This window comes from Megalobrama amblycephala, linkage group LG13 (genome assembly GCF_018812025.1).
Source record: "Megalobrama amblycephala isolate DHTTF-2021 linkage group LG13, ASM1881202v1, whole genome shotgun sequence".
In the NCBI taxonomy this organism is placed as follows: domain Eukaryota; kingdom Metazoa; phylum Chordata; class Actinopteri; order Cypriniformes; family Xenocyprididae; genus Megalobrama; species Megalobrama amblycephala.
In genome coordinates, this window is record NC_063056.1 from 40,101,950 (window position 1) to 40,127,831 (window position 25,882).

At 38.5% G+C, this 25,882-nt stretch overlaps 1 protein-coding gene across 1 annotated transcript; it reads left to right on the forward strand.

Annotated features, from left to right (window-relative positions):
- The first annotated feature begins 204 nt into the window (after positions 1-204).
- Positions 205-25,576, forward strand: iqgap3 (IQ motif containing GTPase activating protein 3). Its single transcript, XM_048153010.1, is given in 39 exon segments — positions 205-487; positions 609-696; positions 2,097-2,253; positions 2,718-2,795; positions 2,897-2,973; positions 3,049-3,116; positions 3,993-4,106; positions 4,227-4,405; positions 4,479-4,560; positions 4,743-4,906; positions 4,978-5,065; positions 7,721-7,884; positions 8,201-8,361; positions 8,623-8,738; positions 8,825-8,988; positions 9,110-9,200; positions 9,345-9,512; positions 10,639-10,781; positions 10,865-11,035; positions 11,220-11,303; positions 11,384-11,455; positions 11,542-11,611; positions 11,700-11,780; positions 11,783-11,907; positions 11,972-12,124; positions 13,549-13,712; positions 13,953-14,177; positions 14,265-14,405; positions 14,979-15,063; positions 17,166-17,398; positions 17,469-17,601; positions 20,198-20,300; positions 20,517-20,655; positions 20,750-20,837; positions 21,674-21,886; positions 21,962-22,122; positions 24,376-24,501; positions 24,737-24,845; positions 24,941-25,576. Coding segments are annotated over 39 exon segments (4,920 nt in total). The 5' UTR covers positions 205-459; the 3' UTR covers positions 25,055-25,576.
- The last annotated feature ends 306 nt before the right edge of the window (positions 25,577-25,882 follow it).

Sequence of the window (25,882 nt, forward strand, 5' to 3'; positions counted from 1 at the left end):
TACAAGTAGGCTACACAGACTCGATTTTTATTATTATTATTGCAATATTAACAAACAGAACAAATCAAGACATATAAACAATAATTCAAACAAACAGACTCTGTTTATGCTGCTTGAAAAATCCGAAAAATCATTTACACTACAATACCCATAACGCACAGCGACTGACCCCGCCGTCATCAAGTGGGCGGAGTCGTGCGGGAGCCAATGAGAGGCGGGCGGGATATTTTCAAACCGTAAACAACTGACAGACGGCAGCTTTCGCGTTTCCAGTCGACTTTTCCATTTGAATTATTGATCAGAACCGAATGAGAGTTTAATCTTAGTTATCGATATAGATGTGTTAAACATCTACTGAACGCAACCGACTGAGAGCGTCACTAATTTGATAGTTTGTTAAGAAGAAAATCGCGTCGCTTGTCAGTTTGTGTGGATTGATCGGATTCTGACAGAACAGAGATGGACGGTGTTCAGACCCGGTCCGGCTGTAAGTACTGAAATAAAACACATTCATGTCAATGAAGAAACTAGAGATTGACGTCAGACTAACAGAACGGAATCACGGAAGAGTGATTGTGTGTTTATATTGTGTTGATGTTATTTATCAGATGAGCGTCTGACCGCAGAGGAGATGGACGAACAGAGGATCCAGAATGTGGCTTATCAATACCTGTGCCGCCTGGAGGAGGCCAAGAGGTGCTGATACACACACACACACACACACACATATACACACACACACACACACACATATACATATATATACACACACATATACATACACATACACACACACACACATATACACACACACACACACACACATATATATATATATATATATATATATATATATATATATATATATATATATATATATATATATATATATATATATACACACACATATACACACATATACATACACACACACACACACACACACACATATACATACACATACACACACACACACATATACATACACATACACACACACACATATACATACACATACACACACACACACATATATATATATATATATATATATATATATATATACACACATATACACACACACACACACACACACACATATACACACACACACACATATACACACACACACACATATACACAAACAAAACTTATTTGCAGTATTTTATTGAAAAGCAAAGCATGTTTTTCCACATCAGCTTCAGACAAGACAAAGTCTGTACAAACCAATAGATATAAATGAATGAGAAGCAATAACATCGTCAGGTACTTTAAGCTTAATTTTATTGATTAGTCGTTGCAGTGTTAAAGAGTTAGTTCCCCAAAAAATTAAGTTTCTGCCACCCTCATGTCGTTCCACACCCGTAAGACCATCTTCAGAACACAAATTAAGATATTTTTGATGAAATCCGAGAGGTATATGACTCGTCCATAGACAGCAATATAATCAACACTTTCAAGGTCCAGAAAGGAACTAAAGACAGTCATGTGACTGCAGTGGTTCAACCTTAATGTTATGAAGAGACGAGAATACTTTCTGTGCGCAAAAACAAAACAAAAATAACCACTTTATTCAACAATCTCTTCTCTTCTGTCATTATCTTATGCAGGTGACAGTAATAACACAGTGAAGCTTCCGTGTTTACGTTCGAATGCCAGCTCAGTATTGGCCGAAGCTGATCACGTGATCAGCACGACACATGCGTGTGATGCTGACGCAGGAGCCGGCCAATAATGAGTCGAACCTGGAAGCGCTGGACGTAAACAACATATGATAATGACACAGAAGAGATTGTTGAATAAAGTGGTTATTTTTGTTTTGTTTTTGTGCACAAAAAGTATTCTCGTCTCTTCATAACATTAAGGTTGAACCACTGCAGTCACATGACTGTCTTTAGTTCCTTTCTGGACCTTGAAAGTGTTGATTATAGATGTTGAGTCATAAACCGCTTGGATTTCATCAAAAATATCTTAATTTGTGTTCTGAAGATGAACGAAGATCTTACGGGTGTGGAACGACATGAGGGAGAGTAATTAATGACAGAAACTTCATTTCTGGGTGAACTAACCCTTGAAGGTGTTTGTCGTGCTGTCAGGTGGATGGAGGCGTGTCTGAAGGAGGAGTTACCTGCTCCCACTGAGCTGGAGGAGGCGCTGAGAAACGGCGTTTATCTGGCTAAACTGGGCCAATGTTTCGCTCCTAATGTGGTTCCACTGAAGAAGATTTACGACCTGGACCAGGAGCGATACAAGGTGAGCGATTAATGACTGTAGATGTGTCGGTGGATTCAGAGGAATATGTACTAATCAGCGGTCTGAATCTGCGGAGGTTTGTAGCTCATTTACATAATGCCAGTCTATGGTCTTCATTGGCTGAGCAGCGTCTCTTTGCCCCGCCCTCAAACACTGTAATATTAGCTGAGACTGGAGGAGTTTGGTTTGTGTTGTTCAACTTTGAAGCACTTCAGAAGGATGAGCCAATCACAGCAGACTGAGCCGTCTGACCAATCAGAGCAGAGCAGCTCTCAGAAAGGCGGGGTTTATAGAGACCGAATCTTTGATCGAAGCGTTTCAGACACTGATGCTGCAGTGGATAATTTAAGAAAAAGTGTTTTTGACTTTAGATGCATGTAAACCTGTTTCAGGAGACTCCAAAACAACATTATGAACCTTTAAAATAGCATAAAATGTGATTGTTGTGAATCTCTTCTGCTCAGGCCTCCGGTCTTCAGTTCCGTCACACGGACAACATCAACCACTGGAGGAACGCCATGATGGAGGTCGGATTGCCAACGGTAAATCATAATTCCACTGCAGCTCAAACAGGAGCCGTTTCATGCGGACTGTAGTGAATATGTCATATTCCTGAAGATGATTCCTGCTGTATGTCCTGCAGATCTTTCATCCAGAGACGACGGATGTGTACGATAAGAAGAACATGCCCAGAGCCGTCTACTGCATTCATGCTCTGAGGTCAGAACATTTACAATTACATAATAACACATTCTGAGTGTTTCATTTCGGTTATTAATGGTCTCCTCTTGTTAGTTTGTACCTGTTTCGTTTGGGACTCGCCCCTCAGATCCACGACCTGTGTGGGAAGGTCAAGTTCACGGGTAAATCATGTTTTAATTTCTTTTATAACGAATTCTACAGTGACGCCACCATGTGCGTATGTTAAAGGGTTAGTTCACCCAAAAATGAAAATAATGTCATTAATTACTTCCCCTCATGCCGTTCCACACCCGTAAGACCTTCGTTCATCTTCAGAACACAAATTAAGATATTTTTGATGAAATCCGATGGCTCAGTGAGGATAATGAAGATAATGAACACTTTCATATGCCAAGAAAGCTACTAAAAACATATTTAAATCAGTTCATGTGAGTACAGTGGTTCAATATTAATATCATAAAGCCACGAGAATATTTTTGGTGCGCCAAAAAAACAAAATAACGACTTATATAGTGATGGCCGATTTCAAAACACTGCTTCAGGAAGATTCGGAGCGTTATGAATCAGCGTGTCGAATCAGCGGTTCAGAGTGCCAAAGTCACGTGATTTCAGCAGTTTGACACGCGATCCGAATCATGATTCGACACAAAAGATTCATAACGCTCTGAAGCTTCCTGAAGCAGTGTTTTGAAATCGGCCATCACTATATAAGTCGTTATTTTGTTTTTTTGGCGCACCAAAAATATTCTCGTGGCTTTATGATATTAATATTGAACCACTGTACTCACATGAACTGATTTAAATATGTTTTTAGTGCATTAATGGATCTTGAGAGAGGAAATGTCATTGCTGGCTATGCAGGCCTCACTGAGCCATCGGATTTCATCAAAAATATCTTAATTTGTGTTCTGAAGATGAACGAAGGTCTTACGGGTGTGGAACGACATGAGGGTGAGTAATAATGACATTATTTTCATTTTTGGGTGAACTAACCCTTTTCTGTGGTGTTTTATAAAGTGTTTTTGTGTGTTCTGCAGAGGAGGAAATCAACAACATGAAACTGGAGCTGGATAAATACGGGATTCAGATGCCAGCGTTCAGTAAGATCGGAGGAATTCTTGCCAATGAGCTCTCTGTGGACGAGGCGGCAGGTGCGTCGTGTCACTGCAAAAAGTGACAATACTACAAAATAAGAGTTGTTGCTGACTTTAATCATAAGTGAGAGGAGAAGAGAATGCTGGGAGTGAGTGTTCGATCTCTTCTGTCCGCAGTGCACGCGGCTGTGATTGCCATCAACGAAGCGGTGGACCGCGGCTGTGTGGAGGTCACGGCTCAGGCCCTGCGGAACCCCAACGCCATGCTGAACGGCCTGCAGGACCAGCTCACGCCCGTCTACCAGGAGATGCTGCGGCAGGCGCGGGCTCAGAAAGCAGCGCGCGCGCGAACAAACGTGAGAGCGTCACATGACCACAGACTGATAACAGCTGCTGTGGAGCGGATGTGAACGGTTCTGTGTTTTACAGGGAAACGGATCAGCAGGGAACGACATTTATGAGGAATATCTGACGCAGAGAGAAATACAAGAATCCATTAACAGAGTCAACAGTGAGTCACATTTCACCACAAAACCTAAATTTACCTTGTGATGCACATTTAACATCTGAATAAATGTAATCAGTCTTTTTTTTGTTGCTAAGCCTAATATAATTTCTTCCTGTTGTTGTTGTTGTTGTTGTTGTATTGCCCAGTGTTTGATTGACAGCTCTCTCTCTCTCTCTGTGTTGCAGTGCGAGCGGCGGTGGAGCGGGTGGACGAGGCGCTGGACTGCAGTGATCCGCTGGCGCTGATGTGCGCCCTGCAGAACCCTAACCTGGCGCTCAGAGGACTGGTCCGGGATCACGCCGGCTGGTACCTGGAGCAGATGAGCGCTGATCGAGAGCAGAAAGCCCTGGTGAGACTCGCACCATCATCTCTTACCCATAAACGCTCCGTCCACCGGTGACTGAAGTGTGTGTTTGACAGGATCTGGGGTGTGTGGATCCTCTGGAGAGAGACGAGCTGCAGGAGGCCGTCAACATGGCCAACGAGGACGCGCAGCGAGATCGAACCAGTCAGTCAAACGTGTGGTTTTATAGTTCACCCAATTCTGTCATCAATGTGACTTTCCTTCATCTTCACAACACAATTGAAGATATTTTTATTGAAATCTGAGATATTTCTGTCCCAAGCTTCAAAACATTCATGAAGAGATGGCATGATAAACCGGTTTAATTTAGACTTCTTTCACTTATAAACATTGATACGCTAGTCAAATATGGCACCAGTGAGGTTTGTTGTATGACTTGAGCTTCTGTTTATGTTTGCTGGTCAATGTTTATATGTGAATAATAACCTGCTCATCATATAAAGCGATCATATCTCTTCAGGAGACTTGGATTAAACCGCTTCAGTCATATGGATTTATTTTACCATCTCTTTATGAACGTTTTGAAGCATCAGAGTCATTGGAGGGACAGAAATCTCTTATATTTCATTAGAAATGGCTTCATTTGTGTTCCAAACATGAATGAAAGTCTTATGCTGCATACTATCTGTCCTAAATTAGAGTTACTGTCTCAGATCATGTGTGTTAAAATTAGTACAAGCATCCAAAGATATCCGGATTGTCTACTATTTCCCAAGCGCAGATCTGCGAACAGCTATTATTGCCCATTTCGTGTTGGATGAGGATTCGATTAGAACTACAAACACAAATAAAAAGTACTACAAACATGGTGGATGCACAAGGCCGACGGTTAAGTACAGAGGGTCTGAGTGATTAATAATCAGTCTCTAACCTGACAGAGATATTAATTATTTTCCACATTATATCTCATCTGCAACATCATTATGAACTTTTATAAAGATACATTTGGTTATTAAATTTTAAATGCATCATTATGAAAACACATGAGGAGAGTTCAGGGCATGACTGCAGTTCAACGTTTCTCTCCGATATGGTAGGAAATTAAATTAACCCTTTCATGCACGAATTATGAAAGGCTACTTCAGGATTTTTTTCAAAAGTGTTTTTATTACTCTTTAGGCATGGAAAAAAAAAAATCACTTTCATTTTTTTCAAACATGCATTTTTCAAGGAGTTGGTGAAATGTCCTCTAGAGTGGACAACGCGCATTTGAGGAACCAATGAAATATGTGTTTGAGAAAACAATTATTAAAAATAAATATTGTAAACACTATAAAACATGTTTTTTGCTCTTTAACATTGTGTTCATGTATTTTGAACATATTCCAGAACTTTTAACAATCTGTTTTTTTTTTGCACTTGCAAAAGTTGACCAGTTGGTGGCAGTGTATTGCATGACACATTAGGGTCCACTGCCACTGTATTGACTAAAAAACATGAGGACATCAAGGAGCAATATCATTTTTAAAATATCTAAGTATTGATTTTGTGATTTGAGGAAATTGATTAATCATGTGTGGACATCATGCATCACTGGCTATATTTAGACTACAATTAATAGTACAGTTTATAGAGTTTTTTTCAAGGATCATCACTCTCATGATAAAACTAATATGCACAAAATATTGCTATAATAAAAATTAAATTGATTTTCTGCCAAAACATTACTGCAGACGGCATATTTCAAAAAAAAAAAAAAAAAAGCAATACTATAAATTGTATTCTAAATATAGCCAGCGATGCATGATGTCCACTTGAGACACATGATTAATCACAATTTCCTCAAATCACAAAATCAATACTTGGATATTTTAACAATTATATTGCTTCTTAGTTGTTGCTTGATGTCCTCATATTTTTTGTACCTGCAAGGGTCTGCTAGAATAGATGGAATGGACAGACATTCCTCCCCTGCAAGGCACATGTGCTATTCTGTCTGCCATCTTGTTTTAGAGAATTTTTTTTGCACTTGCAAAAGTTGACCAGTGGGTGGCAGTGTATTGCATGACAAATTAGCGTCCAATGAAGTGACTGATGTGCAACTCTGACATTCAGACTCATTTATATAGGAGAAAACAACTATTGAATAGCTGTCCACTGTAGTGGCCTCTATGCATGAAAGGGTTAAATCGAGTGTGGAGGATTTTAACTGTGCAAGAGCAGTTTAAATGTTACTAATCGACAGAGCAGTCCGTTAAAGGGTTAGTTCGCCCAAAAATGAAGTTTCTGTCATTAATTATTCACCCTCATGTCGTTCCACACCCGTAAGACCTTCGTTCATCTTCAGAACACAAATTAAGATATTTTTGATGAAATCCGATGGCTCAGTGAGGCCTGAGCAATGACATTTCCTCTCTCAAGATCCATTAATGTACTAAAAACATATTTAAATCAGTTCATGTGAGTACAGTGGTTCAATATTAATATTATAAAGCCACGAGAATATTTTTGGTGCGCCAAAAAAACAAAATAACGACTTATTTAGTGATGGCCGATTTCAAAACACTGCTTCAGGAAGCTTCGGAGCGTTATGAATCTTTTGTGTCCAATCATGATTCGGATCGCGTGTCAAACTGCTGAATCACGTGACTTTGGCGCTCCGAACCGCTGATTTTTGGGTGAACTACTAACCCTTTAAAGCACATACTTTTAGGGCATAGTATAAGTAGGCAAATTGGGACACAGGATTAGACGAGGGTCAGTAATTGATGACAGAATTTTCATATCGGATGATCTGACCCTTTAAAATGTGAGTTCATGTGCAGTAAGGTGTGTGTGTGTGTGTGTGTGTGTGTGCAGTGCAGCAGGCGGTGAGTAAAATAAACGAGGCCGTGCGGCGTGGAGAAGCTCGTCAGACGGTTCGGGCACTAATGAACCCAGATGCGAATCTGCCAGATGTGTATCCGTTCGCTGCGGAGCTTTACCAGAGAGAGTTGGCTCCGCTGCAGCACCAGTGTCCACAGGTAACACACGGCACTTAACCCCGGGTTAATGGCGTTCTAAACCCCACCTTTGACACAAATCTCACGATGTGATTACATTTTGATTCGCAAGCTTGCGATTTCAATATTGTTTCATTTAGATTCATAACAAGTACAGTACGAGTACAGTTTTCCAACATTTAAATTGCAGATGAGGAAGTTTTCTAATAATGACATTATGATAATATGATTATGACAGTGATGTTTCTACTCAAATTTGTTGGTGAAATATAAACATATTTAATGGAGTGTGTGTGTGTGTGTGTGTGTGTGTGTGTGTGTGTGTGTGTGTGTGCAGGGCGAGCTGCAGCAGGAGGAGTTGTTTGTAGCGGTAGAGATGTTGTCAGCGGTTGCTCTGGTTAATCAGGCTGTGGAGGTGAAAGACTTCGGTGCGTTCAGCGCTACGCTGGTCAGTCCGGCCGCTGGACTCGCTGACATCGATGACAGCCTGATTCAGAGGTCTGACCATCACTCATGAGTGTATATGGACATCTTACTATCAAGATTTTATTAGTGTGTGTGCTTTTATAAATAATCATATTAAATCCAAAAAGCTGACCTTTAAGAGAGTAAAACCGTGTTTTGTGTGGTAAAATCACTGTATACATATGAAAAAACACATGCAGATTTTTTTATTTTAGAGATTTTGTCTAAAGGTTCAATAAACATGAGATGTTTCATATGTCAGGCTTTCCTGCGGTGATAACCGTGTGTGTTCAGGTATTTCGAGGAGCTGTGTGAGCAGAAGAGGAGGGCAGGTAAAGCTCTTCTCACCTGGAACGACCTGCAGACGGGACTGAACGCCGTCAACACGGCCGCTCACGAGGAACATGACCGTCAGTCGATCAGAAATGCTTTAGAGTGGCTCTGGTTATGATGATTAGCAGCTTTAGTAATCGTCCTGTCGTCTTGATCTCCACAGAGATTCTCACCATCGGTCTGATCAATCAGGCTCTGAGTCGCAGTGACCCTCAGAAGACCCTCTCTGCGCTGATGCTGCCCTCTAGTGGCCTGCAGGAGGTGCTGCCGCCCAACGCCAGACGCTACCATGACCTGCTGACCCGAGCCAAACGACACAAGGCAGAGGTGTGTTGATCGATATATATATATATATATATACCCCAACTGGATTGATGGTTTGATTAGATTGAAAGGCTTTCATCAGTTGATCCGATTGAGCTCAAACACTTATTTCCTGTCTGCGCAGGTGAGCCGTGACCCTGGAGCTGAGCTCTGGTTGGCTGACATTCAGGAAGGTGTGAGACTGGCCAATCAGGACACTCAGAAAGCGCTGAAGAGTGAGTGAACATGCTTTATACACATATAACTGCATATAAGTTATTTAATTAAAGTGCAATCATGTGCCCTACAGGTTTATATTGTGAGAGTTTATCACGTCACTCTCAAGGAAACATGTTAATAACTTCCTGTTCTGTGTGTAGTGTGTCTGGGTCTAGCTGCAGTCAATCAGGCTGTTAAAGAGGGCAAAGGGTCTCAGACGGTGCGTGTGCTGCGTCTGCCTGAGGTGGCGCTGCGGAGCGTGGTGTCCGAATGTGCTTCTGGGTACCAGACGGAGCTGAGCGCCCTGCTGCGGGCCAAAACACTGGAGGGTCAGTCCAACACACACACACACACCCCACAAACTGCTGAATTTAAAGGATTAAAGTTTCCTGATAATTTACTCACCTACATGTCACATGTGTGTCACATACAGTACAGTCCAAAAGTTTAGAACCACTAAGATTTTTAATGTTTTTAAAAGAAGTTTCGTCTGCTCACCAAGGCTACATTTATTTAATTAAAAATACAGTAAAAAACAGTAATATTGTGAAATATTATTACAATTTAAAATAACTGTTTTCTATTTGAATATATTTGACAAAGTAATTTATTCCTGTGATCAAAGCTGAATTTTCAGCATCATTACTCCAGTCTTCAGTGTCACATGATCCTTCAGAAATCATTCTAATATGCTGATTTGCTGCTCAAGAAACATTTAATGTGTACAATTGCACAAAATATTTGTGTACAATATTTTTTTCAGGATTATTTGATGAATAGAAAGTTCAAAAGAACAGTGTTTATCTGAAATCTAATCTTTTATAACATTATAAATGTCTTTACTGCCACTTTTGATTGATTTAATGCATCCTTGCTGAATAAAAGTATTCATTTCTTTAATTTCTTCAAAAAAATAAAAATAAAAATTCTTACTGACCCCAAACTTTTGAACGGTAGTGTATAATGCTACAGAAGCTTTGTATTTCAGATAAATGCTGTTCTTTTGAACTTTCTATTCATCAAAACTGTTTTCAACATTGAAAATAATCATAAATGTTTATTGAGCAGCAAATCAGCATATTAGAATGATTTCTGAAGGATCATGTGACACTGAAGACTGGAGTAATGATGCTGAAAATTCAGCTTTGCATCACAGGAATAAATTACTTTGTCAAATATATTTAAATAGTACACAGTTATTTTAAATTGTAATAATATTTCACAATATTACCGTTTTTTACTGTATTTTTAATTAAATAAATGTAGCCTTGGTGAGCAGACGAAACTTCTTTTAAAAACATTAAAAATCTTAGTGGTTCCAAACTTTTGGACTGGACTGTATATCACAAATTATCTAGACATTTTGATTCTGAAGTGAACTAATCCTTTAATGTGTGTGTGTGTGTGTGTGTGTGTGTGTGTGTGTGTGTGTGTGTGTGTGTGTGTGTTGAGCAGGTGATAACAGAAGTCCGTGGATGAGGACGAAACTGCCGGACAGCAGCTCTTATTTCTTTCACCTGCAGAAACTGGAGGGCAGCTGGGAAAGACCTCAGGGGTTCATCCAGAACAGCACCTTCCTGACGCACGAGGAGATCCAGGTACAAACCTACACCTGTGAAACACACTGAGTATGCAAGCAGAGCACGCAGTGAGGAGACCGTGTGTTTGCCGCCCCCTGCAGGCGGTGTGCAGTAGTGTGACTGCGGCCCACAGCAGAGACGTGCAGTGGAAGGCCAGCGAGACGCTAGTGCTGCAGCTGCAGGCGCGCATGCGAGGGTTCCTGCTGCGACAGAAGCTGGCCGAGCGTCTGCACTTCCTCAACACGCAGCTGCCTGCCGTCGTCACCATCCAGGTGAGGCTCACCTGCGCCTGAATGTCTTCACACACCGCTCATGGGAGAACTAGAGTGCGAAATCTGAAAGTTGAGACTTAAGAAAAAGTTTTAAATAATGTACTTTATTTTTAAATGATTTAATAATAGTCTCATGATGCCTAAAGATGCAGTGAAGCTCACAGTGCTGAATTTGTGTCCTCAGTCTCACTGGAGGAGATGCAGACAGCAGAGAGAGTACCGCCACAGGCTGCAGTATCTGCACCAGAACTGGAGAGCCGTCGTCAAGGTAAAGCACAACGGCAACAGATGCACAGGAAACGGTTTGTTTGTGTGTTTGGACTCATGTCTGACTTTCTGGTCTCTCAGATCCAGGCCGCAGTGAAGATGTGGCTCGCCCGCAGGAAGTATCTCGCCCGGCTCGCTTACTTCAGGAGACACGTGAGGGACACGCCTGCGTCCGGCACCATGATGAGTGTGTGTGTGTGTGTGCGTGTTTTCATCTGTGTGTTTTATTCCTCTGTCAGGTCAGAGCTGTAATCCGGATCCAGGCGTTCTTCAGAGCCAGCAGAGCCCGCGAGGAGTATCGCTTACTGGGTCGGTCACATGACAATATTTGTGATACACTGCCAGTATGTAAATATAGATTTAAACCTCGAGTGTGAATGTGTTTGGTCCGGTTCAGTTCACTCCAGCGCGCCGCCGCTGTCTGTGGTGCGTAAGTTCGCTCACCTGCTGGAGTTCGGTGACAGTGACATCCGTCAGAGGGGGAGCTGCTGCGCCTCAGAGAGGACGTGGTGAGATCCATCCGGGCCAACAGACAGCTGGAGGCCGACCTGGACCTCATGGACCTGAAGATCGGCCTGCTGGTCCGGAACAGAGTCACTCTGCAGGTGAGTAAAGGCAGCGGAGACGCCACGGCTCTGTTGGTCTCTTTGACTGACTGTCTGTCTGCAGGAAGTGGTGTCTCACTGTAAGAAGCTCACCAAGAAGAATAAGGAGCAGTTGAGTGACATGATGGCTCTGGACAAACACAAGGGCCTGAAAGCTCTCAGTAAAGAGAAGAGAGACAGACTGGAGGCCTATCAGCACCTCTTCTACCTGCTGCAGGTACACACACACACACACACACACACACACACACACACACGTTTATATTAGCATGTTTAGATGGAGACTGGGGTCTGTGAATTGATGAAGCTACTAATTAATGAAATCATAAAAATTAAAATAAATGCTTAATTTTAAAATAAATACAGTGCGTTCAGAAAGAGCCCTTTGTTTTTTCACATGTTATGTTGCAGCTTAATATGCTTTAAAGTATTATTATTATTTTCACATCAACACTCAATTACCCATAATGACAAAGCAAAAAAACTGATTTGTAATAATATTATATTATAATATATTTGTAATAACAAATCTACACTCCATACCCCATAATGGCTTTTAAATAAATTTAAATATTTTAAAGCATTTTAGCATAAGGCTGCAACATGAATGTGAAATATTAATATTTTCTGTACGGTCACTAAACATTTACAGAGAAAAATAAACTTCCAAATCATTTAAAAAATAAAAACAATCATTAAAAACACTACAAATGCTTTCACTCATAAAAACAAATTTAAATATTTAAAAAAAAAAAAAAATTATATTAAAAAAACTGAAAATTAAATCATAAAAATATAAAATTCAGATCATTTTACAATACAATCATCAAACACACAAATGCATTTACTCATAAAAACATATATATATATATAACACTGAAAATTAAATCATAAAAATATAAAATTAAAATCATTTTAAAACAATCATCAAAATGAATTTGCTTATAACAAAAATAAAATATTTAATAATAAATCTATATAAAATGCTAAAAATTAAATCAGAAATATTTTTCATTTAAAAATAAAAACGATCATCAAAAACACTAAAAATGCATTTACTCATGAAAAATAAACAAAAAAAATAAATATTAAAAAAATAAATAAATAAATAAATAAAATATATAAAATTAAAATTATTTTAAAAGAAAAAAATCATCAAAAACACTAAAAAAAGTTCATTCATAAAATATAAAATTCAAGATTTTTAAAAATCAAAAGAATGAATTCAATCATAACATGAAATGAAAATAATTGTAAAATAAAATCAAACTAAAATGCAAAAAAAAAATAATAATCTGCCGGTCATGTGATAATACCTTCATAGACCGCCCATCAGAGAATTGTGAACATGCAAATGTGTTATTGAATTCATGAAAAATTAACTTAAAATGTAATTGTAATAATATAATTGTAACATTGAAACAAGCATTTTTGAGTAAAGCTCTTTGAAACTGAATGTATTGTGAAAAACTATATACAAATTTAAGTGAATTGAATAGATCGAAGAGTTTTGACTGAGACAAAAGAGAGGCAATCTGTGGTTTAGATATTTCTTTTGAAATAGGGCTGAATTGTGTGTGTGTGTGTGTGTGTGTGTGTGTGTGTGTGTGTGTGTGTGTGTGTGTGTGTGTGTGTTTCCAGACCCAGCCGCTGTATCTGGCTCAGCTGATCTTCCTGATGCCTCAGAATAAGAGCACCAGGTTCATGGAGACGGTCATCTTCACTCTCTTCAACTACGGCTCAGACTGCAGGGAGGCCTTCCTGCTGCTGCAGCTCTTCACTGCCGCGCTGCGCCACGAGATCCAGTATGAACACACACACACACACACACACACACACACACACACACACACACACACACACACACACACACACACACACACACACACTCATGTGTCTCATGCTGTAGCCTCTGAAAAGAATGATTTAAAGTGTCCCTGTTATGCTTTTTGGGATACTCCCTTTCATGCAGTGTGTAATAGAGCTGTTTGTGAGAAGGAAGAGTTTGGTTCATGTTGTTCGTGACAGCTCTGAAATCTGTGCAGTGTGAAGGTGGACCGGCCGCAGGAAGTGGTCACAGGAAGCCCCACCGTCATAAAGATGCTGGTGAGTTTCTACCGTCACGCTCGCGGTCAGAACGCGCTGAAGGACGTCCTGGGCCCGGCCATCAGAGAGGTTCTACAGGACCGGACGCTCAACATCCGCACCGACCCCGTGGAGATCTACAAGAGCTGGATCAACCAGACGGAGAGCCAGACGGGACAGAAGAGGTCCGTATGAATGATGTAGAAACTGTTTCCTGTGTTCTGATTTGAGGATTAGTGAGTTCAGGTTCATGAACGTCACCTGCGTTTCAGTTGTTTGCCGTATGAGGTGAGCGTCGAGGAGGCCTTGAGTCATTCTGAGGTCCAGCAGAGGTTAAACATCTCCATCACCAACCTGAAGAACCTCACGGAGCGCGTCTTACACGCCATAATCAGCAACACACACAAACTACCGTACGTGTTTCATGACTACACACACACACATACACACACACTGGTCAAAGGTTAGAGATGTGTATGAGCTCTTCTGCTCACCAAACCTTCATTTATTTGTGTTTATATTTAAAATTCACAATAAAAACATATCAAACACTTAAATAAATTAGGTCACTGCATTCAGTGCCTTCAAGAATTGGCATTTGTGTCGGTAAGAATGAATGAATTAATGTGAAATTTCAGTCATTATGTACAAACAAATGTACAGGTAATTGTGCTCTTACTGTTACTGATACTAATTACATAACATGATTATTGATGGGTTTTCACTGCAAAATGACACTGAAAAATGCCCCAAATATTTCCATAATAAAACAAAAAAAAAGGCTGCAGGAAATTTTGGCCTGCAAAAATAAAATATTAGTTATTAAAACTGATTTTTCTCAAATTTGGTGTTTTCAGGGCTGATTTTATATCTTAAATCTTTATATTGCAGTGTTTAGCTTGTGTCAGAATGGTGAAACATGTTCTCACTCACGTGTGTGTGTGTGTGTGTGTGTGTGTGTGTGTGTGTGTGTGTGTCTTGAACAGGTATGGTTTGCGTTACACTGCTAAAGTTTTGAGAGACGCCCTGAAGGAGAAGTTTCCTCAGGCCAGTGAGGACGAGCTGTACAAGGTACTTTATCAAAACTCTTATTGTCATATATATATATATATATACATACACATACATTAGAGTTGTAACAGTACACTCAATTTTCAATATGCGTCTTTTGAATACAGATTATTTAAACACCAATAATCTCAATAAGATGTTTTGTTACTTTCAAAAAGAAAAATAAAGTCTCATCCCTCAAATTCAGTTAATTTTATTACAAAATTCAAGCAGTAAATGCCGTTTTGTCGCGTGACAGATCGCTGTATAGGCGCCTCAGTTCAAGAGTGAACGCGACCATCACTTCCTCTTTAATACTAGTTACAGAATGAACATCTGAAGGTATGTGGAAAGATACAGTACAACTTACTGAAGTGCGTCTCGTGTAATCGCTCAATCAGTGTAACGGTGAAACGGCTTGTAAGCAGTATGTCACGTAGCATTTATATTCATTATATTTTACTTCATCTTAAATCTAAATCTTAATATATATTTTTATTTTTACAAAATATTCATACTATATATATTGCATGTTTTGCATATAGTTATAGGCTAGTTAGGCTTTTTTCCAGCGCCATTTTCCACTTGTCAGCTGGCAATCACTTAAGTCAAATGCAGTCACATGTGCCTGTTAACTAAGGCAAACATGCAGGAAAATGTACATTTCAAGAGCTTTGGTGACAAAATGAGCACTTCAGAGACTGTCCTAACCAGCCGCGACACGACAGGATTCTGTTTTTGAAATGGTTTCTATATTTCTGGGATTTTGCAGCTATTAGTTCAGGTCACAGAGAGGGAACAAGGACATAAATGCACAAAGAAAAGTATTGATTGCTTACAGTTTGAACGTTCGTTTCCTTTCATTTCTTTTTAAAATCTGAGGTAAATAAAGTCATGCAAAATGATTATTTTAATATTAAGCAAAGCTCAAACGAGTGTATTTCATAACAAAGATTGTCAGTCAGTGAGTATGTGTTTTGTTCAGTTTCGTTTGGTTTTCATGTTTAGCTGCGAACAGAGCCCCGCCCACACTCTATTATGATTGGCTGTGATTTATGATTGATTTTGCCATCTTGTGGCTTTATGTCTGGTTAGGACATAAGATTAAAAAAAAAAGACGCCACCTTTTCACTGCACTCAACATTAGGATAGGACTGTCACATTTCGCCCCCTAGTGGCAGTCGCGCTGAATTTTCAAATTGGTCATGCCTAGCAGTTGCCGTCCTTTATTCTCCAAGGTAGAATAAATAAATAAGAATAAATTAATATATGCACTTTGGATAAACTACCAACATTACTTTCCTTCACTAAATGAGAAGAAATGAAAAGACTGAATGATGAACTTGATGAGAAACAGAAAATCCTCTAAAGCGTTTAACCCCTGAAAGAATAAAAACCATAAATTAATTTCTGTAGAGATCGTACAGAATAATATCAAAGTGCATTTAACGGGTAAAAGCACACACACACACACACACACACACAAAAAAAACTAGTGTGTTTAACTAAAAATGTCTGTGAACAAGTAAATAAAGCATGGATTGGATTTTAAATACTGTATGGCTGATTTTTGTCTGCTCAGCACAACCGTGACCTGTTTTTCTGTTCATTATAGGTCACGGAAATTCAGCTTTTTAGTCAGTGAAAGTCAGGGAATTTGACCTTTGGCCTAGAGTGGGAACCCTGAATACAGCACAGTGCAAAAGTCTAAGGCCACTGTTAGATGTTGTTTTAACAAAGATATAATGACCATATATTATTTTCTCTTTATTGGAATGTCATCAGAAAATGCAGGAAATGTGTTTGCAGTATTTAAAAACAGAAAACAAAACAGGTTTTCGAGGCTAAAGTGGAAAGTATGTAGTGTCCTCCCCTAACACTTGAGCAACAGCAGGAAGCGAAAACTTTCAAAATCTGATACGTTTCTCAAATTGAAGGTGTTTTACATTTTGTGTACATATTTCCTGTATTTTCAGTTTGTATCGACCAAAAAAGAAATATGGATGGTCATGAAAACATTGCTAAAACAGACTTTTGCACAGTACTGTGTGTGTGTGTATATGAAATATAATAAAATGCATAAAAGTGGGCGGTTCTTCTCATGTGATGATGTGTGTGATCAGATCGTGGGTAATCTCATCTACTATCGCTACATGAACCCTGCGGTCGTGGCTCCGGACGGGTTTGACGTGGTGGAGTTCGGCGCGGGTTCGGCTCTGCTGCCGGGTCAGCGGCGGACGCTGGGCTCCATCGCTCGCATCCTTCAGCACAGCGCCGCGCTCAAACACTTCCACGGGGACTCGGCGCACCTGCGCGCCCTGAACGAGTACATCACACACACTCACGCCAGGTTCAGGTGAGTGTGACCTCAGGAGCAGCTCGGGCCGTGTGCTTCCTGTCTCATCGCTCCGTTCTCTCTGCTACAGGAAGTTCCTGCGCGCTGTGTGTGACGTGCCTGAGCCGGAGGAGCGCTTCAACATCGACGAGTACTCGGAGACGCTGATCCTCAACAGACCCGTGATCTACATCTCCATCAGTGAACTCCTCAACACTCACAGAGTCAGTGTCTGAACATTATTCCTACAGTTTCAGTCAATCACAAAATGATTCACAGTTTTTATAGAAACCTGATCCTTATGATAATATTGACATAGTAAATAAATTTGATCAAAAATGCAATTAATTTTTTTATTTACAATAAATAATCATTTAAAGATATACTTTTGACTTAAGTCTAATCTTGACATCTCTGAAATTATGTATGAATATTGATGTGTATATGTATTTTTTGCATAATTTTATAAAATATAAAATTAAAAACAATAAAAAATGATCAGTTTAATAATCAGCACTCAGAATGGAGTTGTATATAAACATTTGATTATTAAATTTTATTTTCAGTTGAATCAATTATAAAATGTAATTGATCATAATTTATTTAATAATTAACACTCAAATATTTAGTACATAATCATTTTAATTGCACATTTAAAAGGTAGTTTTGTTAACTTTCATGATTTAATTTTTTTTTTTACTCAAATTGAAAATGCATTTTATTTTTCACAAAATGCAAATATAGTAAAAAGAAATTATAAAATTCTATTTATTAACAGTAAATAGTCATTTAAATATACTGTAATGAATCATAAACAAATATACTTTTGACTTGAAAGTAGGGCTGTAACGATATGCGATATGAAACCGAAATCGCGATACGCAGGTCCACGAACCTGTATCGCGATGTGAGAAGGCAGAATCGCGACACACCCCTTCCAACTCCCAGAGTTATCCTTCCTGTCCAGATCCAATGCTACCACATTTTTAAATTACTATAAGTATTAGGGGTGTAACGATTTATCGTAGATGGTGTGTCTCAATCAGCTCTCTAGTTCAGTAAGTGTTTCGGGCACACATTGAATCTTGTAAGCAGGTTTAAACGTTTCTCATGTTCACATATTGCGTCTTTTCCACGTGCAAGTCAGTTATTTCAAATGTAGCCGCGCGGCAGGCGCGCCCATAATGGGATTGACGCGCATGCAATTCTCAACTTCTCAGAATGCCGCAAGCGCACCGCAGGTCGTGTGACAAGAATCAACCGATCAGCTATGGCCTTTCCGTAACAAAACATCAAAAGCTCAGCCGAACAGCTGATCATAGCTGTACATGGTGGTTTTTATATCTTATCTCCATCAATATATCTCGTAGTAAAACTAATGCAAGGGCTAGAAATCATTTATCCTTTGCAGAAACATCCTGATCCTCTTGGAGAGCTCAGTTCATGGTTGCATAGCAACGACCGACGCCACAGGAGCGCAAGCGCTTTGGAAAGAAGAAGCGGTGCGGCCGCGCCTTCCACGCGTTTTTAGACGCGATATGTGAACGGCCCCTATTCATAATTCTAAATTCATGTTAAATTTAACTTTTTTTTTCAGTGACAGACAGCCCTATTCAACTGTTAATTTGAATACAGAAGGTTTTTATTAAAATTTTATATTTATTCATTTTATTGAAATGTGATCTTGTATGTACAACAAGGAAAATTATTGATTTATTTTTAATAAATCTTGTTTGAATTTGTTTCATTTTGTTCAAAATATCGTGATACGTATCGTATCATGAACTCCGTATCGAGATACGTACCGTATCGTGACCTGAGCGTATCGTTACACCCCTACTTGAAAGTCTAATCTTGACATCTCTGAAATTATGTATGAATATTAATGTTTATATGTATTTTTGCATAATATTTTGAATTATTGAATAAAATTAAAAACAATAAAAAATGATCAATTTAATAATCAACACTCAAAACAATTGTATATAAGCAATTGATGATTCAATTTTATTTTCAGTTGAATAAATTATAAAATATAATAATTGATCAGAATTTGTTTAATAATCAACAATGAAATATTTAGTACATAATCATTTTAATTAAATGGTAGTTTTATGTTAACTTTCATGATTTAATTTTTTTTTCACTCAAATTAAAAATGCATTTTATTTTTCACAAAATGCAAATATAGTAAACATTGATAATGCAATTCTTTATTTACAGTAAAATAATGTATAAATATTAATGTGTGTGTGTATATATATATATATATATATATATATATATATATATATATATTATTTATTTTATTTTTTTGCATAATTAATAATAATATTTTTAATTAGTAAAAGACTTATAATATAGTGCATATGTTTCTCCTCTTAAAATGAACATAGAATTAAATTAATTTTCGGCCATATATTTTTGAGTTTTGTTTATGGAGTGGACTGTCACATGTAGGACATGTGGCGTCTTTTTCTCATTACATTCTATTCAGAATTAAATTCACAAATCTGGTTTATGATTTTATTTTTAAGCTGAGGGCATAACCGGCATAGAAACGATATGCATAAATTGATGCCAGTATTTCTATCGGTTAATGGTTTTGATCAGTGAATCGCCCACTCTGTGTTCAGATACTGCTGTTCTGCGCACATATTTTAAATAATAATATATGAACCAGTATTCAATGTGCAGTGATCACAGTGTTTTTTTTTATGCTGTGGTCACATGACCATGTTTAATTCTGTTAGTCATCCTGGAAATAACATGTTTATTAGCTGTTGTGATTCTGTTGCTGACGGGACTGTGTGTGTTTAGCTGCTGTTGGAGCATCAGGACTGTCTGTGTCCGGATCCGTCTGACCCTCTTCAGCAGCTGCTGCAGGATCTGGGCTCAGTGCCGTCGCTTCAGGATCTCGTAGGTACGTCATCCAGAAGATGAAGGTGTTTACCATCCGGAGAGAACTTTTCTAGAAAGTTCAGTTTCATTTCTCCTGATTTTGTTCAAAATGTTTGTTCTTTCGATTTTGCTTAAAGTATATCGGGACCTTTAGAGTTCATCGTCATTGTTCTGGAGCAGATCCAGATCTGTACTGATCCGTGTGTGTGTGTGTGTGTGTGTGTGTGTGTGCGCGCAGGCGAGGGGCAGCTCAACCCCTCAGATCCAAGCGTGGAGCAGACTCTGGCCAAGATGGAGGTTTCTCTGACCCTCACCAGCAAGTTTGACGTCTTCAAAAGCTCTGATGACAGGCCTGACGCGCGCGGGATTCTGCTGAGGTGGGCTGCGTCCGTCTGTTCGGCTGCTGCTATGGTGTCTGATGATGATGATGATGATGAGTTTGAGTTCATTTCCTGTCTGGTTGTTCTTCAGCACTAAGCAGCTGATCATCGACGTGATCCGAACGCAGCCCGGTGACACGCTCAGTGAGGTGCTTCAAGTCTCCGCCTCCAGAGATCAGGTAGAGATGACTCCGCCCACACACACCTACAGCCATCACTGCACCTGATCCAGTGACTCAGACTGTAGTAAATGTGCGAGGAATGAGGAAATCTTCCAAATGAAGTTAAAAACTTCTGTGTCTGTGTATACACACACATATTTAACTTTAACTGGAAGATTTCCTCATTCCTCTGAATGGTGTAACTATTGTGTGTGTTTTTACATTTTTATATATATATATATTATAAATTAATAATTTAAAAAGATAATACTTGTATGTATGAATGATTGTATTTATTTTTAGAAATCGTTGGTTAAATATATATATCATATTTTTTTATTATTGAATAGAATTAAGTTAATAATTAAATAATTTTGCACATTTTTACAGGTAATTATATTCTTACTGTCACTGATACTAATTATTGTTGACTAAAAGCATAAAATTAAATGTTACTAGAATACTGGAAATAAAATAACTGAAACATGTAAACTTGGGTAGAAACTAAAATAATAACACAACTGAAATAAAAACATTTAGAAACAAACATTTATAAATGACAAATACATGACAAAATTACTGAAAATGAACTAAAATTAAAATGAAAACAAAATATAAAAATGAAAACTAATTCAATATATTAATAAAAGGTGTTACATCAATAATAACATTGTTAATTGCATAACATAATTTCATCAGTTTCACTGCAAAACACAAAAAATGAAAAGCTGCAGAAAATTTTGGCCTGCAAAAATCTGAAAAAAGTTCTGTGAAGTCCTGAAAATTAGATGATGTGTTAAATTGAGTGTTTCCAGGGCTGATTTTAGATCTTAAAACACTCTTTGTGTGTTCAGGAGGTGCAGCACGGCTGGATGATGCATCAGCGCGCTCAGAGAGACGCACGGACCCCGGAGAAGATGAAGAGGAACCAGTCGCTGATCGCCGACGGCAGCCTGACGCTGGAGGAGAAGAAGAGGAAGATCCAGAGGAACCTGAGGAGGCTGGAGGCCGTCGGCACCCTCTGCCCCCCCGACACGCACGCGCAGATGCTGCAGCTCATCGCTAAGGTACCGCGCGGCCGGTGTGTGACGGCGTCGGTCAGGTGTGTGTGTGTGCGCTGACGGTCTGCTGTGTGTGTGTAGGACATCCGTCACCAGCGAGTGTATCGTCAGAGGCGTCAGGCGGAGCTGGTCAAACTCAGACAGACGCTGCACAGTCTGCACTGCAAGAGCTCCTTCCAGTCGGAGCAGGTGGATTATTACAGCCAGTACATCAACACCTGCCTGCACAACCTCACCACCAGGTACACTGCACATCACACGCTCATTTCTGTAGAGAGCCACCGATAATCGGTTTTACTGATTTATTTTGTACAGATTTATTTTTGTTATACATAAAAAGATGCAACGGGGAGCACTAAAGCCACACTAAACTAGCAGTGCTTTTATTCAGGCGGTTTAGAGTGTTTTATGCTTTTTTTTTAAAAATTTGTTAGAATTATTTGATATTACTAGATGTTATCTGTTAGTTTACCTGATCAAAGCTTTCATTTAAAGAAGTGACTTCACTTTATTATTTTATTTTAGCAGGCTTGCAAATTCCTGTTTTGATGTAGACGTGTGTTTTATTTTGAGAGAGTGAAATTACAGCATTGGAGAAATGTTAAATGAAATAGTTAATTTGCTCGTTCAGTGCTGTTATAACTGTCAAAAAGTAATAAATCAAATAAATATCGGTTCGGTATATCGGATCAGTATCGATATTAAGGTCTTTGCACACCGAGTCTGAAATTCGCATGTGAAATTTTCGCACGTTAAAAAATAAATTTGACCTCACGTTATGTCAATAACGTTTACACACTGCTTCTGAAATTTCGTCCGTCATATAAATATTTGGATCAGGTTTGATTTTTTTTTTTTTCATTTTTCGCATCCGTGGCACGCATTTTGAGAGACGTTTTGACAATTCAGAGCCACCGTATGCGAACGCAAAAATCCAGAATGCCATCTGACAAGTTTATACACGTCGCCTACAGCACAAACAGCAGCACTGAATGACAAACAACGTGAGGAATACAAAGAGACCGAATATAAAGACAGATTGTGCCAGTAGTAAAGCATCAAACAGAGCCACTGACATCCTGAAGTAAACTTTGAAACGCTCGGCATAATCACGCAGCTCCTTGATGAGGTGGAACTATGCAATCTCGGGATCGGATGGACCCAATATTTCCTTTCTTTTTCTCTTTTTAAGAAGAGAGAGGACGACTAAATCGTGCTCACTGCTTGAAGACTCCATTTTGTAATGTTTTTGCGAATTTTTTTGCAACAGATTCATTAATACGTATTGGACTCGGTGTGCAAGGTCTCTGTGCGTGACGAATTTTTAGGATCACGAATACGAAAAATGCATACGAAAATTTCGGACTCGGTGTGCAAAGGCCTTAACAGTATTGGAAAAAAGTGTTAAAAAACAATTTGCTCATTCAGTGCTGTTATAACTCAAACTAATAAATTAAATAAATATCGGTTCAGTATATCGGTATTACAGTATTGGAAAAAGTGTTGAATAAAACAGTTCATTCGCTATTTCGGTGCTGTTGTAATGCGAATAAAACAAATATCGGTTATAAAAAATCAATATCTGTTTATCTCTATTCATATTTTGAATCAGTTTTGTATTTTTAGAATTTTAAAGTTTTAATAATTTTGTAGGGTTTTTTTGTCATTTTTAGTAGTTTTATTATTATAGGCAAATGTCTTTAGTTTTTTTTTATTTTATTTATGTTTTACTTTTTATTATGTCATGTTAAACTAAATGAAAATAAGAAATGTTAAGTCACACTTGTGTTGATCGTGGTCAAAAATGAATGGGAAATGAATTTCATCTAGTGGAGGCGTTTGGTACTGCGCCCAAACAAACTCTTACTGAAAGCTCATTTTTTGAGATATCAACTGCAAATTTGAAACAACTTAAGGTTTATTTTATTATAGACAAATGTCTTTAGTTTTTTTTTTTTATTTTTAATTATGTTTTACTTTTTAGTATGTTGTGTTAAACTAAATGAAAATAAGAAATGTTGCCTTGGCAACTATTTTTTTGTTTGTTTGTTTGTTTGTTTTTTCAGTTAATGGTTATTTTAACATTACATTAATTGAACTGTAATCCTGCGAGGTATAACACAAACACACACTAGCGCTGGCACAGATTTCACAATCTAGAATTGATTCTGATTGATAAACTCTTGATTTGATTCAGTATCGGTTCATTTGGATGTACATCAGGTTCAGCACATGACACTTTTTCTTAAGCAAAATAATCTTTCTGAACTAAATCTGGACCCCGTCAGTCGCTGCATTACTGTAGTGTTCCAGAATCAAATCTGAGACTTCGTTTCGTATCAAAGCACAAATATTACTGTGATTATTGGATGGCAGGAGCTACAGATAATGTTCAGTGAAGTTTTGTTCACACATCAGCTGAAAACAGCACAGACTAAAAGACCGATTCTTGAGATTTAAGAATCAATATGGGTGTTTGTGTCTCTGTCCGTCAGTAAAGTCAACGGGAAGAAGGTGTCTGATAATAAAGGGAAGAAGAAGCAGTCGGCTCTCACGTACACGGCCGCACGTCTGCATGAGAAAGGAGTTCTGCTGGAGATCGAAGACCTGCCCGTCACACAGTACGAGACACACACACACACACACACACACACACTGCTGCATGCTGATTGGTCAATACTGTCATGATCAAATATATCATGAGTGAGTGATTCAGATCCAGACTGATTCAGTGAAATGAGTTGAATGAACTGAACAACTCAATGTGTGTTCATGTGTGTTCAGTCATTGAGGAACCGCGCAATACAAACATGATTATAAGTGTGTGTGTGTGTGTGTGTGTGTGTGTGTGTGCAGGTTCAAGAACGTGATCTTTGACATCGTGCCCACTGAGGAGGACGGGACCTTCCTGGTGAAGGCTCGTTTCATGGGTGTGGACATGGAGAGATTCCCTCTCAAATATCAGGTGACGTGATCATGTGACATATTTTGGCTTTAATGGTGTTTGTGTGTCCTTGAGGATGAGACATGAGCGATAATGTGTGTGTGTGTGTGTTGCAGGATCTGCTGCAGCTCCAGTATGAGGAAGTCGCCGTGATGAAGATGTTCGATAAAGCCAAAGTCAACGTCAATCTGCTCATCTTCCTTCTCAACAAGAAATTCTTCAAAAAGTGAAGTGTTGCGTCACGCGTTATATTGTAATAATCTTACAGAAACACTCCAGATGAACGTGATTCTTTCCCAGAGTAATAACTCTGTATTTGAGCAGCCCATAAGTCATTGCTCAAAGCACATGTGTTTTATTAACCAAAATAACTCTGGATATATTCAAACACTATCATACATTACTTATATATTCATGTATTCAATCATGGGCAAATACTTTATTAGAGTGAATCACAGAAGAATCGGTTCGTTCACACACACTGAATCGATTCCGCTCCGTTCAGTCCAGTGCTGTGTGTGTCCAGCGGTTCAGTCAGGTGACGGTCAGCTGCTCTCATTCATGCTCTTTTAAACACTGTTTTCTAAACTAATAACTGTAAATATTTTGTCGTTTTGTCTGTTTTTCTCTACTGAAATGTCTTTGTATTCCCTTTCCTGTCCTCACATGTTTTTAGGTCATTTATAAGTCTCTAAAACACTATTTTGTGCTTTTAATGCTGGTTTTATTCATAATAAAAGACTTTGCATGAATAAAAAGTGTTTGTGTGTCTTTGTGCACGTTCTGCTCACGGTAGAGTATTTAACCCTCTGGAGCTGCTCATGTGGCCGTCAAAAATTACCTTTTTTTTTTTTATTATTTCATTGAAATTAATGTACTGTTTTAGTCCAATATTTTTTTTTTATTTAATATTTTGTATTTTTATGGGATTTTATGGTACTAAATTATATTTATGAAAGTTATGATCCATGATTATTTTTATTCACTTTTTCAGCATAGACCTGAAAATGAAATTTCCAACTTTAAACTGTCATAAATAAAGTTTGGTCTCTTTTTAA